The 17,223-nt window shown below is 38.0% G+C and overlaps 1 protein-coding gene across 1 annotated transcript in view; it reads right to left on the reverse strand.

Annotated features, from left to right (window-relative positions):
• Nucleotides 1-8,787: 8,787 nt before the first annotated feature.
• Nucleotides 8,788-17,223, reverse strand: part of LOC126187783 (L-asparaginase-like) — a 322,364-nt gene continuing 313,928 nt past the window's right edge. The window contains exons 11-13 of the mRNA XM_049929055.1: nt 15,796-15,918; nt 15,616-15,715; nt 8,788-9,876 (exon numbers count right to left, since the gene is read on the reverse strand). Coding sequence (XP_049785012.1) covers nt 9,682-9,876; nt 15,616-15,715; nt 15,796-15,918 — 418 coding nt within the window. The 3' untranslated portion in view covers nt 8,788-9,681. The remainder of the gene's footprint in view (nt 9,877-15,615; nt 15,716-15,795; nt 15,919-17,223) is intronic.

The raw sequence follows: 17,223 nt of genomic DNA on the forward strand, positions 1-17,223 counted from the left end.
ATTGACAACATATAGTGATAGTTCAATTCTAGTGTGGTGTCAGTTCACAATCAATGCAGCCTACAAGAAGCTTACATGGTTGATAATGCTATTTGTTGTCAAAAGTCATCTACTTGGAAAACTTTTTGTCTTGATGCCTTCTAGTTGTTTGAATTCCCTATCAATGACAAAGCTCAGCTCATTTCTGATACAGTTCCCTTCCAGAAATTCGATGTCCTCTGTGCCACATTCGCACCTATGTTTGAACTTGGTCTGGGGTGAACCACAGGCTTCCAGGCTCATACCTCCTTGCGACAATATGCAGTGTCCCATTCCTGCCAAGCACAGCCCATTTCATTCTCATTGCAGACAGCTGTTAAGCAGGAAACTGATTGAGTCCAACAGACTGGAGTGATCAAATCAGTCGAAACAAGCACTTGGCCCCACCTCTGGTAATAGTCAAGAAACCCAATGGCTTCCTCTGGCTATGCAAACAGTTTAAATCAACAATCAATGCCCAGGCACAAGTCAACTTACCCTATTTCATGTCTAGAAGAACTCCTCACAAAGACTGTCGAAGGTGAATAGTTTCCTATGTTTGACCTTGCTGATGCCTGTTTGTAAATATTGCTAGATATGGGGTCACAAAGACGGATTATTATTCGAAGTTCCTCCCCAAGTGGCCCATATCAAGTAACCCTTAAACTAATTACAGAAGGAAGATGTTCAGTACTGCTAAACAGCTCCATATGAGTGTGCCTTCACACAATTAAAGTGTATGCTGCGCTTAGCAACCTACCATACATTTTCACCTTGGAATCCACTGGTTCTGGTCATGAATGTCAATCCATATGACACGTGTGGTGTGGTACATAAGAACAGTGACAGTACTGAACAACTCATCACCTATGCATGAAAGATTCACAGGGAGAAAAGGAGGCCTTAGCAATTGTAATGGCCATTAAGAATTTCTTTGTATACCCACTTGGGACTGAGTTCACTTTAATCACAAACCATGAACTGCTGGTAGTGATATTTAGGCCGTGGTCAATTTTTATGAAAGAACAGCACAAATTCTTCAATGTTGGGCAACTGTTCTTAGTTCCTACACTTATGCAATTAAATACAAGACAACAGCACAATCTGCAAATACAGGCACTCAATCTCACCTTGCTGATGGACCAGACTGGCCTTTGACCAGCAAGAAATCTTATGTTTCCACATATATGCAGAAAAGCGACAGACAGTGGACAGATTTCCCATAATGCTTGCACGAATTGCTGCAGACACTCACCATGACTCAATCCTCTGACAAGAGTTCAATGGTTGGCCCATATTTATTTAGAAAAACAGAATTAAGAACTTCTGATAAGGTCCACCTAGGGTTTTACAACTGCTTCAGCGTGAGCAGTTGGGAATGTCATGGATGCAAGCCCTAGTGAGACATCTTTACTGACTAGAATTAAACAGGAAGATGGAAGACACGGTGTGCAGCTGATGAACTTGTGCCTGGCCTCAGGCAACACCACCCCAATCTTTAAACCATGACCCCCTCTGTCCCAAGCTAATTTGGGAATGACATTCTTTGAACTTTATAGGCCATTTCTGGACTCTACGAGTCTACTAGTCATGGGTACCTACACCATATGTGGTAAGCATGGCATCTGCCACAACAGTAGCCACAATAAATACATTACTCCAGATTTTAGCCATCGAAGGGCTTTCCTGAACTACAGTATCAGGCAGTGGGCCCCAAACTGCATCAACAGTTTTCAAACAATTCTGCAAGTCAAATGGGATAAAACACCTGTTTGGTCTACAGGAAAAGAGCCGGACATGATGCAGATGTTAAATAGCAAATTTCAGAAGCTGTGTGAAGCACCACCTGAACACATACAGGATCACCCTCATACAGAACCATAGCCCAGTGGAGCTCCTCCATAAGAAACAAGTTATGAGCACTCCTCTACCTACTGGCCCTGCAGAAAAAGGTGCCCTGGACCCAGCACTCAAGGCACTACCCACCAGGTACAGCAGTGTAGGCTTGCTTATCTAGAAAAAAAGACACATGGGTACCAGCAACTGCAGTAAACACTCACAATGGTGCATCATATCAGTCAACACACCACAGGGCTTGTAGTGCCATCATATGAACCAATATTGACACCTATCAATTGCACAACCTCCACATCAAATGGTATACCTTGAAATAGAAAGCCACCTTTTCCACTCCCACCATCTCACAAATATAACTTGCACCCAAGTAAACCAGGAGCAATTACATTGCACACAGACATGGAGATGGAGATCTAACGGGAGCCTTTGCAACCAAAGAGATGGAGATCTAACGGGAGCCTTTGCAACCAAAGCCAACACTGACCCCTTAGCCACGTCCCAGCACAATATCAGACATTCCTTACGTTCTCACACCAACCAGCAAGCTTAAGTGCCAGGACACAAACCATAGCACCATTTCACCTTCCAATCCCTGTCCAGGATATTTCAAACCATATGTGTCCATTTAAGAGAGAATTGATTTGGCATCCTGGCCTGGGAATTTTTCAAGGCTGCCAGAGAGCATGAAATTGCATCTCAGCCACTAGGCAGAGCTGCCAAAACTGCCAGTCAGCCAGCCGATTAGAGCTCATGACCACCCTGTAAGTCCACCATGCAACAGCACAAGACAGTAATGTATTCACTTCACTATCATCATACTGTCATAGTGCACTGTTCGTCCTGGTCTCTGCTTTTATTACGTCTCAGGCTTCCTCTCTCCACATTACTCACTGGACTTCATTTATCCATGGCGCTGTCTCTACTTGTCTGTTTCCTCATTGTTCATCTTTCTATCCACACTCAGTGATCCACTGTTGTAGCCCCAGACCAGTCAGTCCAGCCTCATCAGCTTTGCTTCGAAACATTCCCAACATTCAGTTGAATCTCTGTCACAATACTTAGTACTGGCTTACGATCTGAACTCCTGATATTTAGATAGGTGTTTCTCTTCTCTCAAAAGGTCTCTTCAATCTCACAGTACTTATTATCTGTCTTTCAGCTAGTATTACAGCCATGTATCTGTCATCTAGCCATTCCTGCTTAGCCATTTTGTACCTTCTGTCAATTGCATTTTTCGACATCTGTATCCTCTTGTTGCATTTTTATATTTTCTCCTTCTGTCAACTGAATTCAGTATCTCAGGTGTTATCCAAAGATTCCTACTACACACTGTCATTTACCAATATGATCCTTTGCAGCCTTCACTATATCATTTCCAAAAGCTACCAATCATACCTTATTGCATTATTTAGGAGTGAGGATGGGTACATTCTGGGAAAGTCTGCATTGTTGTCAGATTACCCACTCATCCTCCCTCCCCACCAACATCACAGGCCATGAATAAAATGTCCAAAGTACAAAACCCAAGCCTGCAAGCCTTAGGACAGCCAATTTGATGTAAAAATCCAAGTAGGTGACCCACAATGGCCAACGTCGCCCAATTGTCCTAAGTATAAAATCCGAGAAGGTGGAACTTAGGACAACCTCTATGACATCAGAATCCAAGATGGTGGACCTTAAGAGAACTCTAGGACATCATAATTCCAGACAGCAATCCGAGTGGTGGATCTAGCCCAGTGGTGGAGAAGCTAATATTACTTGAATCTTGTACACGAATGACATCACAATGACATGACGCTCAATGAGACCACAAATCTCAATAGCACTCAACAAATGAACAACTTTGGAGAAGTCACTTTGAATTTCATCATATTTTGTGGCTTTCATATTATAACTTGCACATTCTCATTGCATGTCATTTCAAGACAATGGCACACTGAAGATTTATCACAGACATGTCACTCTTGATACAATTTCTTACAATTAAATTCAGTTAATGTCACATCATTGGCAATAGCCTTCAGCTAATATGAATGATATTAAAGAATAAGTTCACTTAAATTTTGTGGTCAGAAGTGTGTTACAGGGTGGAAGGAAGTAACTTTGCACCTTGCTGCATGCCATTTTTTCCCCCATTTTCACATTTGTAACACATTCTGGCACTTTCTTATTATAATAGAAGTATTTACTGCAATATTTTATGTTATTCACATATAAGAGCATGTTCCTTCAGGAATGAGTTTTTTCCATTTTGTGACTTCAGTCTGATTAAAAAATGAAATGAGCAGCTGCGACATTTGTGACCTTGCTTGTCAAAAATATTTGGTCTTTTTCCCCGAATATGTCATAATTTCCAAGGGTGTAATTTGGCAAGAACCTAAGGGTACAGCTTACATTGTTGCCAGTGAAATGAGCAGTGATATTTATATTCTTGCATCTCACAAATATTTAGCTGCTTATTTCCAAGTATATCATGATTTCAGAGGGTGTGATTAGGTAGAAACCAAAGAGCACAGCTTCAATTGCTGTAAGTGAAACAAGCAGCAATCACAATTATATACAGTCTACATTTTCCTAAGTTAACACCGGTCTCCTATATTTCTTTTACCAGCTGGTGATTCAATTTTTACGATTTTCAAAATCTTCCAGTCATCAATCCTGTCTATGGATTCATTCCATTCATGCTTTCTCTTAGGTATCCAGTCTTTAATGAAGTCCAGTTAATTCTTTGCTAATGCTTTCAGTTCTCTAGCTCTCAGTGTCTTCTCTGCAATCCTTTGCAGAATTTTCATTTCCATGGTTCCCTAAAGTCTTATAGTTTTTGATGTTTCAGATCTTGTCTCAGCTGTGTATGTGATAATTCGTCTCTCTTTTTTATCTGTTCTTGCCTTTGCATCTTTTCCTAGATGTTTCTTTTTCCAAATTTTATCATTTAAACACACTGCCACTTTGTTTGCCTTTTTTACTTGTTTCCTAACCTCCTTTTTGATGTTTAAACTGCTGGACAATTCAGCACCAAGATGTTTAAATGTCTTTACCTGTTGAATAATTTTCCACTTACTTCCAGTTTACATCAAACCGGTTCCACAGATATGGTCACACACATTCAGTTTTTTTAAGTAGATACTGTCAAATTTAAGTTTTTGACTGCTGTGTTACATACATGCAGAAGTTTTTGCAGATTATCTTCATTATTTGCTAGCAGAACTACATCATCAGCATATGGAATAATTTTTAATTCTTCATCCTCCCATTCTACAACCACTGGCACCCAATTCCTTCTTTATCATCTCATCTGTGACTACAATGAGCTGACGAAAGACATGAGACAGTGATGTGCATTTGTACAGATGGCAGTAGCATTGCATAAAAAAAGGCATAAAAGGTAGAGCTGTCATTTGTACTCAGGTGATGCATGTGAAAAGGTTTCCGACATGATTATGGCAGCAAGTTGGAAATTAACAGACTCTGAATGTGCTAATGTACTTAGAGCTAGAAGCATGGGACATTCTATTTTGGAAATCGTTAGAGAATTCAATTTTCTGAGATCCACAGTGTCAAGATTGTGTCAAATTTGAGGCATTACCTCTCACTGTGGCCAAAGGATTTCACTTAATGGATGAGAGCAGCAGTGTTTGTGTAGAGTTGTCAATCCTAACAGACAAGCAACAGTGTGTGAAATAATCACAGAAATCAATGTGGGACATATGACAAATGTATCCATTAAGACAGTGAGATGAAATTTGGGATTAATGGGCTATGGCAGCAGATGACTGACACAGGTGTCCTTGCTAACAGCATGACATCAGCTGCAGTGCCTCTTCTGGACTTGTGAACATATTGGACTCTGGAAAACTCAAAAACTGTGGCCTGGTCAGATGAGTCATGATTTCAGTAGGTAAAAGCTGATGGTATGGTCTAAGTATGGCACAGACCTCATAAATCAATGGACCCATGTTATCAAGAAGGCACTGTGCAAGCTGGTGGTGGCTCTGTAATGGTTTAGGCTGTGTTTACTTGCAACTGACTGGGTCCTCTGGTCCAAATGAACTGATCATTAGATGGACATGTTCTGTTCGACTACTTGGAGACCATTTGTAGCCAATCATGGACTTCATGTTGCTAAACAGTGATGCAATTTTTATGGACCTACAATGTGCCATGCCACCAGACCACAATTGTTCATAACTGGTTTGAAGAACTTTCTGGACAATTTGAGTGTATGTTTTGGCCACCCAGATCATCAGACATGAATCGCATTGAACATTTATGGGGCATAATTGAGGGGTCAATTTGTGCACGAAATCCTGCACCAACAACATTTTCACAATTATGGATGACTACAGAGGCACATTGGCTCAATATTTCTGGAGGGCTTTCAGTGACTTGTTGAGTCCATGCCATATTGAACAAAAGGAGGTTTTCCACGACTCTTGTCACCTCAGTGTATATCATAAAGTATTGGGCTCAAAGGGCTATCTTTTATAGTACCACTGCACTGGTGTACAGCTAGTTAACCTGGACTCAATTTCCATCTGGAATTAGTTGTTGGAATAAATATCTTCAATTGTTTTGATCAAGTTGGAAGAAATCCTCAAATTTTAGAGCAGGTTTGCCATGCCTGTGAACTGAATACTGCATCTGTGCGTGACCTACTGGATTGAAAAGCATACTGCTCCTCTGTAAGAGTTTTAATTTTTTATTTTATTTCTTACTCTTTTTGTGAAGAGTTTAAGAGCTTCACTGAGTAGACTGATCTCTCTGTAAATGGACAGGTCTTTCTTATCTTCTTCTTCGTACATGAGAATAGTGATACTAGTTCTCCATATATTTGAAATTTTATTACCAGTTATAAAACTGTCAATTACTTTGTTTAACTGGTCAGTTACTAGATGTGCTCCATACTTATTGGAGATAGAATCTTACCCTGGAGATTTCTCCCAGCTCCTTTCTCTTCTAGCAGACTTACAGCACCTTCGGCCTCTGCATGTGAAACAGTAATGTGAGCATTTACTGACACACTGATCTCTGACATCTTTCCATATTCTTGTAGGCTTTTATCTCTAAACAACTCTGTTGGATATTCATCCTATGATTCCACATTTCAATTGTTCACATTCAAAATTGCATTTAATTCTTTTCTCTATCATTGTCCAAATTTGTTTTTGTAGACAATAGATGTCATATTCTTTATTTCTACAAAAAAATTCCCAGTATTCCTTTTAAAATGATTCACTAGTGATTTTGCCTTATTGAAAGTTCTTTTGCAATCTTCATATGACTCTTGTGTTTTTTGTGTTTCATATTTCAAATAGGCCCATCTCTTTTTACACGCACTTCTTTAATCTCTTTGCAAAACAGTAGAGTTCTGTCTCCCCCCCCCCTCCCCTAATCATGGCTTATAACTCATGTCCTAATTATTCTTGAGCTGCTGCAGCAATATTTTCCTTGATTTTTTCAAACCTTAATATACATTATGCTCTGCATTACTGCCATTCTGTTTTATTTTCGCTACTAATTTTTTTTTTTATTTCTTTTTAATTTTTTGTAGATATGCTCCACAGTAATTCCATACCCAACTTTTCTTCTTTTAAGATTGGTGCTTTAGCATTCTTGTTCCTTCCATCTTACAATCTGGTTTTTGTTGTAAGCAGGCTGTGAAGACACTCTATGCTGCCAGAGTTTAGACTCCTAACATTTATTACTGACTGGGGATGGATATTCCTATTTTTGGCAATGTAATTTACTGTAGATTCATCACCTCTTGGGTTCTGAATCCCTACTAACTTGGATTCATGGAAGAGACTGATTATCAAAAGTAAAACTGTGGAATTCATCAAATATTTTGCTTTGTGGGTATGAGAGCATCATAGAAATACTCCATATTACTCTAATGGGCACTTCCACAATGACATCATGTATCATAGAAAGGTAAATGTAAAGGAAACTGTAAGTGGTAAACTTACAGTTTCAAAATATACATTCCAGAATCAGGCATCAAGTGTATGCTTTTGTTCTATTTACATTTCCTGTTTAAATGATCGCAAAATTGTAGACACTAGGACATACTAATGGCTATTGATCTCAGTGATTGCCAGTTATGTGCTAATGTGCTACAGCAAACTGTAAATATCATACTAAAATTGAGCCATTTTATTTTGAATGCAAGCCAAAAATTGCATTAAAATTATGCCCTTGCTCTTCAAATGTGTGCTCTTATGCGAATCAAATGGATGAAAACACGTTTTGTAGTGCTCTTGCTGCAATAACTAGAAACCAGTAATGAGTGCTGAATTCATGGTCAGCCATGCTATATGATCAACGCAGAGAAGGGATACAGTTGTCCATTTCAGACTGTGCACGCTCTCATGTGACACAGTCCCTGCCAGCACTGAGGGTGCTTGTTTGCTTGTTGCTCAGCACCAAGTCAGTACTTTTATTTGAAAGTGTGTGTAATATACTGTGTAAGCATTAAGCATGAGGGGTTTTGAGGAGCAGTTGATGTAATGATACCATACCTGAGTGATCAAGCATACTGACTGGCAATTCATCGATTAGGGTTTGATTCCTGCTGCTACCACTATTTCAGTTTACTTATGATTACTACCCTGGTAAGTCAAAAGGCTATAGGCTGTCACATTGCAGCAAACTGGTAAATTTTGCTTGAGTTGTACTGGTTGTTCTCAATCATCACATGGGAAAAATTATAGTGGTATACTATGTATGTTCCATCATATAGTACATCATATAGTACATCATGTGGTACTGATGTAGACGCAAAGAACACGGTAACAAAACTACTCAACCTACATGTCATAAATCTACAAAATACATGTGAAACAAAAAAAATGTATAACATTATAACAAAACAAGTAAATGGAGTTTTCAAATCAATGCAAAATACATCTGGCTTATAAAGAATTTATTACCTAATACCTCTCACAAAGGTAGTTTGCTTATTATATATAAATATGTACAAAATAATTTCTGAAGTTTGTATGGAAAATAGCCACAGCAACTACTAAAACATTATGCTGAGGCTATATACCACTATATTGGTATGTCTTTCTTGTTATAAAAGCAGATGCAAGCAATGACTCATCTGTTCAGTTTCATTTTAATGAGTCTAGAACTAGTGTCTTACGGCACTTTCTGTTCAGTAATTTAATATATGAGTTCATTGATACAACTGAGATAACTTAAAAGACATCACAAGTGCATTAATTAATATCAGCTCTCAATGCATTACTATGAACTGTACAACTGCACAGATTAATTGCAAACTAGAAAATATAAAGTAGTAACAAGGATCTTAATTTCAAAATATTTGAGAAGGTGCTTGTATGTTCAGCAACCGTACACAGAGAAAGGAAAGTTGGCAGTTACATTGCCTCTGGTCTGGAAGTCACCTCATTTCCACCAAAAATTCTTGCAGTTATAAAACAATCATTACTGCAACTCATTCTACTTCACTGCCCATGTTCCAAGTGTTACTTCTGTAACCTTTATTTTACTGTTCAGTAATAAAGCATGTCATCTGATGAATCCATACAATGTTCCCTGAACTGGTGATAATAATTACATGTACAAATGAAATATATGGTCTCAGTTACCCTGATTTTTACACAAAAAATGGTAAATAATCTTCAGACACTAAGTAATTCCTCATATAACTGCATTAGTTACTACAAAATTAATATTGCTTTTTAACTTCCAAGTTTCAAAGTCACATTTCCACTGTCCATAACCATCACACCTAATGCAGCTGTGGCTTTCATTAAGTCCCCCCTGCCTGTTTAGTCACTTTCAAAGGTATTTGCCGAATTCATTTTCATCTGTATTGTCATCAGGTTCCGTAAAATGAAGCAATTCAAGAACATCAGTGTGATTCATAGCTGTAGCCAAATCTGTTGGGGTGTGGCCAAGAAGATCTTTTGCATCCTTATGTACATTATTTACTAGCAAGAAGGATACACAATCAACATGACCATGAAGTGCAGCCTGAAAAACAAAACAATTCATTAATCACATTACATTTACAGAAGTAAAAAGTTGATTATGAACTCATTAACAAATGCAAGAGGTGCTATACATTACACAGATGCAGATGCTTGGTAAATTCAGAGTGTATCATGATGAACACTGACACGGGTTAAAATATACAATGGTAGAAACAAAAACATTCCAGTAAACATAAGTCTTCAAACAAGCCATTTGCAAAATAATTGTGAATTTGGGATTACAAGCTGCCACAGACTTTGATATGAAATATTGCCCCAGTTAGTACAAATGCATTTGAAATGTAAATTTTTCAAGATAATTTTTGTTGATTTTGTTCCACAACTTTGATAAATCTTATAAATTACATATTTAACTCATAAAACTGCTATATAGTTTATTTTTAATTAAAAATAAACTATAATTTTTAATTAAAAATAAACTATAAAGCAGCTTCATGTGTTACAATATGTCATTCCTAAGTTAACTTTTCCATTAAGTTCTCATCTGATTGATCTCAAATGTCACCCAGGGCCTTTTGTTGGAGAATGTCATTTATGCTTGATTTGATATGGGCACATTTTATTGCTAATGCAATACATCTAACATAACAATATAGTCCATGAGGGATAGGTGATCAGGGCCTGCACCTTGGCCTCCAAGATCACCTGACGTTAATCCTCTGTATTTCTCTATCTGGGATCATATCAGAAGATCCACACAAGGAACTGAAGCAGTGAATAGTACATCTTGTTAATATTTGCAACATGATCCAATGCAAAAGCAACACGTGGAACACCTCCTTTAATAGGTATGAGAGAACAGTAAATGAAAACACGTAATGTGCTGATATAGTACTGAATTTCTTGTTAAGGTACACCATAAGTGGAGCCCCCTTTGATGGGGATTTAATCAAAAAGTTGATATTTCAAATAATATGTACCAACTAGGGAAATATTCCAAAGTATAGTCAGTGGCACATTTTAACCACACATTCTTAATTATCTTGCAAATGGCTTGTTTATGGGCCAATGTCTTCTGGAACAGTTTTGCTTCTGTTGTATACTTTCACATGTGTCACTTATTGATTTTAATTATGATATTCCCAGCAAATCTTAAGTACATTAATCAGTTATGCCAATATTTAAAACTGAATGACATTTTCGGAATATTATGAGATAGATATTTTGTTCCTTGTGTGACTGTGAAAAACACAAAAGAACTGTATCTTCTCACATAAATCATCTCAAACTGTCCTGCACAGGAATACATAGCCAATTTTCCCAAAAGGGTAAAAATTCTCTGAAGGCATATCCTGTAGTATGGACCATCCTATCCACTTTTCTCCTCACACCAGCCAGACACACTTATCTTTGGCTAATCAACTTCTACAAAATCCATGTCACACCTTATGCTTCTCTTTGTCACATTTCCTTGCAATATTCTCCTGTGTCTGTCACTACCCACTTAATACTTTTTATTCCAGTCTTTGATCACAATATCAATTCTTTAGACGATGATAGGTTTCAGTCCGTAATGACCATGCTCAGATCTACAATATACAAATACATACACCTAGTGAGCAGTGTGTCTTTCAACATAATACAGCAATACATATCACAATATACTATCATACAACCAGGGAAATGCACAGATAAAATACAGTGAAACTTACCTTTATGTACACCATGTGCTAAAATGATAAGGCCATAATGGCATCGTCAAAACATATAAATATAATCAGCATAGCATCGCCACATAGATCTAAAATAAGGTGAGAGAGAGAGAATCATTATTCTATCACTAAACAAAAATAAATTTGATAAATTCAGGAACATCAATATTTACTTTTCACAAAAAGTACCATATGATCCTCCCCCAAGAAAGGAAAGACCAGAGAGAGTAGTTGGTGGTGTGTGTGTGTGTGTGTGTGTGTGTGTGTGTGTGTGTGTGCGCACGCGCGCGTGGGTGCAGGGGGCAGGGGGGGGGGGGGGGGGGAGCAAACATGAAAATAGGTAACATAAACTTGATTAATAATGATGCTTCATGTACATTTACTAGCATAGGTTCTGTACAATATGCTCATGTGCTCTCTGCCATTGGTCTCCTTCAACATCTTTCCAATATATTTTTTCTTCTTCTATTCTATACATGCATAAAGTGAACTCTGCCACTGTGGTTCTGTCTTTATATTTGAGCTAATCTCAGAAACTACAATAGGGATTTTGGTATGGTTTTCACTAATAGAGAGACTGATTTATGAGGAAGGTATGCAAATTGGCTGAACTACGTCAGTCAAAATGGTGTCACAGTCATTTTATGGAGAATAGTTAAGAATGCCCTTCTGCAGTATTTAATGGCTTTGATGATCTCCAGCATCCACTGGTCTCTGATGTGGAGATCTTGAGGAAAGTGGTACGACTAATTCCATTGAGAGTAAGATCTTTATGTTTGTATGTCTCAGGGTCTCTTCAGTACTCTTAGAGGAGGCACAAAAGTGTTAGGGAATAGCTAAAAATATGCCCCTTTAAAATTCTTCAGTATTTATTACAGTGGGTGTCCAGCTGAATATCAGTGTGGACGAGATAAAACAAGTGGGTGATGATCACTATCACTGAGGTCATCACATAAGTGTTGTGAGGTTGATAGTTGAAATGGATCTATGTGCTGTAATAAAGTGAGTAGAGAAGCTGTTATTCAATATGCAAAGGTCTAGATTTAAGAAACCCACTTTAATAAATTACCACAGTAGTTAAACTATCCTGTACAGCATTATGGTCATTATAATCACCAATTAAATGAAAGTCTGAGAGTAGCTGGGAGATAAAATCAATGATCTCACAATATGTCCCCTCCCCCTGGGGTGAGGAAGACACTTCAAAGAGTGAATTCTTTATTTGCCATTATGTGAGCTGCCACTGCTTCCATCATGGTATTAAGTGGTATTTGCTCACTAGATGTGATGGCAAGCACCATCATATGCACTCCATTGGAGGATATCTCAGAGTCAACTCTGTTCTCATAACAGACTGGATAATTATGTCAAATAGGTGAATACATTGAAGGGAATCTGATTTCCTGAAGAGTTATGCAAACCACTAAGTAAAGTAAGAGAAAATGTTTCAGCTCAACAAGGTGACAACAATGGCCGTGTCAACTCCACTGGATTACATTTGTGTGTATGTGTGTCATGGCAGTGCCAAAATAACTGAATGGTTAATCATGATTCAGTTTGGGTTAATGCCACCTGCTGTTTGCCATCTACTGCCTTATTTCAATACTTGCAGAAGGGGAAGTGAGGGGAGCTGAAGCTGCCAGGTTTGCCATCACCTTTGGTTCTTTCTTGTTTTGCTCCTTCCTCCTTATCACCACCACCACCACCACCACCACCACCACCACCACCACCACCACCATTAATAATAATAATAATAATAATAATAATAAGTTATTTTGATTCATTAGTAGTAGTATCCGGATACACACCTGATACAGATGAAGAGAAGACTGTTCTTATGGCCCAGTGTCCATACCTCTTGCAGCTGCTGATTGCCATAAGGGCATGGTGTCGTGAAGGTTTGGGTAGAAGGGCCAGGATCACATATAGATCTTCTTTATATGGATGGAGGGGCACCAAGGCCCCATCACAAATGTAGAGGTAATGGGAGAGGGGTAGGAGTAGTTGCCTTCCTCACAGAAAAGGAGATGATGAGATGACCACTAGAACCCAGTGGTGAGGAGGAAGAGCAGATATTTATCCTCATTGATCTTACATTCCCTTCTTGTGACATAGGAGGTTGGTGATGAGAGGGAATGATCCTCACAGTAACTGGTGCAGTAAGGCAGCTGTACCCAGGTGGCAGCCACATGTCGTGGTCGTCCACAGTATCCACAGATAGTTTCATTTGTACAACTGGATGGCATGTGGCCAAATTTCATATACTTGAAGCATCTCAAGGCAAATGGTGCATAAGATTTTACATTCCACCAGAGAAAGCATAATCTTAAATACATCCAGAAGTAAGCGAACCAAAATAAGCTAACCCCAGAACCCAAGATAAATGCAACAGTGTCTTCTTTGTCATCTGTAGGCCCTCATTGAACCCGGCAAACAAAATAGACACCACTACATTCTAAATTAGTACAAAATTCAACATCCATCTGAAGCAGAAGGTCTCTGTGGAAAACTGATGATATTTTGATTCCTGTGTGGGGTAGTTGTGACAGGGATGTCATCACGTTTGTCTGAGATTAATAATCCCTGGACAAGAGTGGAGGATGCCGATTCACGAAGTATGCATCCATTCTACATTTTGTATATCGAGGTAACTTCACCTGATTGTCTTCAATTTCCTCCATATAAAATAATGTCTTTAAAGAAGTCCTGGTACAAACTAGCAAACTGAGACAGATATTTCTCTCCCTGTATGACATGTCAATTTTCATCTCAATTCACATCTAATGAGGGAAACATACTGGTATTATATCATCCTGCATTAAAGCGAGTCAACTGCTCTGATGAGATTGCTGGAGCCACAGGGCTACCAGCGTGGTTCAACTTAGTAGTCTTCATTGCAACTGTTCCACCATGGTGTCACTCCAGCTGGAGGCTCTCATCATGGGAGCCACCCTACTTAAAAATGGTCCACTGGCACAGAAGTTGTTGCTCTGAGTTCCATTGTCCCAAATAAGACAGACATATCCTCCTCAGCCTTCATGAGGAGGAAAAAGCATAGACACTAGCAGTGCATCCCCTCTAAAGTCAGGAGGATACTACTGTATGGGTTCTTGATGACCTCCCACATGGACTGGCTAGCATATTGTGTATTAGGTGACCTTCATCACATGACCTGTACTACTAAAAAAAAGTTTTGAAAATAAAGTGGAATTCAAACTTGGTACCTGATAACATTTGTGAATAAGCCAAAAGGAGTGTAGGCTTTGACAAATAAGTAAAACTGACTAACCAAAAGCAGGCACTGGAGCTATAGTCAAGTCGACATTGAATAGGGCACTTGTAAAGATTGAGTCAAAGTGAAAAAAGTAGTCAAATAATTGGATAATGACACAGAAATTGAAAGAATTGTGGCGATGGCTGGGGCCCCACACACTCTCGGAAAAGAGTTGTGAGGGCCCTGGGGTTGACGTAACAGAGTAGTGAAATACAAAGTAAATGACCTTCTTATAGGCTACATGACTTTGGAAGCAGAATCAAATTAGTCTATTATGCCTTCCTGAACATCTCGTAGTTACAGGAACAAAAATAATTATTGTAGATCATTACGATGCACACAATTTTTGCTTATAACAGCATGTGGAAACGTCCCTTATTATTTGTAAATCTCCATAATTTTCATAAGTTACTGAAAAAAATCCAAACAATAATGAGTTATTGCCAAACAAGAGAACATCAGCTGTTTTCTTGTACATGGTTTGTAAGTAGTCTTCATACAATGGGCCTGTCTTTAATGCAATACATTATAAATGTATGTGATCTTGAGCGTAATGAATAGCGTAACTTTCAACTGTAGGAAAATCTTATTTACTTTATCTGATTTAAAACAACAGTGATTATGTAAGTATTACAAGGACATGTCTCAGAATAGCATGTGCTTTGTTCATTTATTCATCCCTCACACTTGGATGCTCTTGTCTCAACACTATTTCCTCACATCTCGAGAACCCATTATAAGAAGAAGAATTATTTGAAACTTGTATTTTCTCCTCTGTTACTTATGTACTTACCAGATGTAAGGCAGTACGGTCACTTAAATCTGGCTGTTCAAGATCTGCTCCTGCTAAATGATACGACTTAAGCCGGTTTATATTGCCTCTTGCTGCTGCACTGTGAAATTTAAGATATGATTGTGAGTTTTCACTCTTTAGGAGGTTTGTTCTATTGTATATTCAAATTTGCTTAGTCACCTGCAGAGGTGTTCCCCAATAGTTCTTGGGTTGCCATGTAAATGAGCACCAGCTTGTCTCAGTAATTTTATTATTTCATGCTGATCATTGTTTACTGCATCTATCAGAGGTGTTCTGTCATACCTGCAAGGTGATGGATGAACAGTTAGGGTCTAAAATTCCATAGAAATTACCTCATATAGAAAAGTATAAAATTACATTATAACTATATCCAGCAATTACATGTTGTTAATAGCTCACTGTAAAATAGTGAGTTGATAAATTTATCAACTAACTGAAAACTGAGCCAAATAGAAAGTAACATACAGCAAAAGCCCCCATACAATATTTTATTTGGAGGGGGAGGGGGCTAGACCTAGGGGTATGGAGTATTTTTAATGTTTTGGAAGATTAATGGCAACTTGTAAGTAATCATAAAAAAAATTCATTCTGACCCTGTTAAAAACCAGCATAATACTGACTTTTAAATCATTTTATTGAAAGAAAAGCAAGTAACTGCACTAGATCCTTTTTCTTTTCCTGAAAGCAAGGAGGTGGGGGTGCAGTTATTGGTGCCCTTGACACACAGCAATTTATATGACACATCATGGATTTTATAATCAATGGCTGTTTTCCCACCAGACATAAGATGTGGCCACCTAGAACATGAATTCACTGTCTAATGGGAATTCCAGGTACAAAGGAGTGCTGGATGTCAGATAGTTAGGTAGTTTGTTTCATGTTTTATGGATATTTGCATAATAAATCATATTGTGTGGAACAAGTCATATTACATTTACATCACGAATTATTTTCTAAATATGGCTATATGTTTAACAAGTTCTTTTGTTCTTCATCATCATCATCATCATCATCATCATCATCATCATCAACAACAACATCATCATTATTAAACATATAGATGAGTTATCAATTCCAACCACCACCTTTTACACATTACAATAATAGAAATTCTTGTATGGAATAGGAGTTATCAGGGAGAAACTTTTTCAGTTTGTTTTAAAATTTTACTTTGCTGTCTGCCAGACATTTTATACCTACATCTACATAAATACTCTGAAAACTTCCATATGGTGCACGGCAGAGGGTATCACTGGGTAAGTGATCAAAAATTTTAGTTTAAGGATTATGCACCCCTTTTGTGCTAAAGACAACATTAATTTAGGGTAGAAAATGTCATTTTTTTCTTCTGCTATTGTAATTATGTACATAATTGATCCTTTTGAACTGCAGTGTATTATTTACAATAATTTTCATGAGGGAATAAGTATACTGTGAAACAGTAGTCAGAATCCCCTGCTCCTTAAATAGATTTCTACAAGACCAAATATTATTTTTACAGTGTGTTTTTGAGAAATGAAAACTTTCTTTCTTAATGATGAGTTACCCCACAGTATTATACCATATGACGTTGTTGTTGTGGTCTTC

Source organism: Schistocerca cancellata, chromosome 5 (genome assembly GCF_023864275.1).
Source record: "Schistocerca cancellata isolate TAMUIC-IGC-003103 chromosome 5, iqSchCanc2.1, whole genome shotgun sequence".
NCBI classification, from domain to species: Eukaryota; Metazoa; Arthropoda; class Insecta; order Orthoptera; family Acrididae; genus Schistocerca; species Schistocerca cancellata.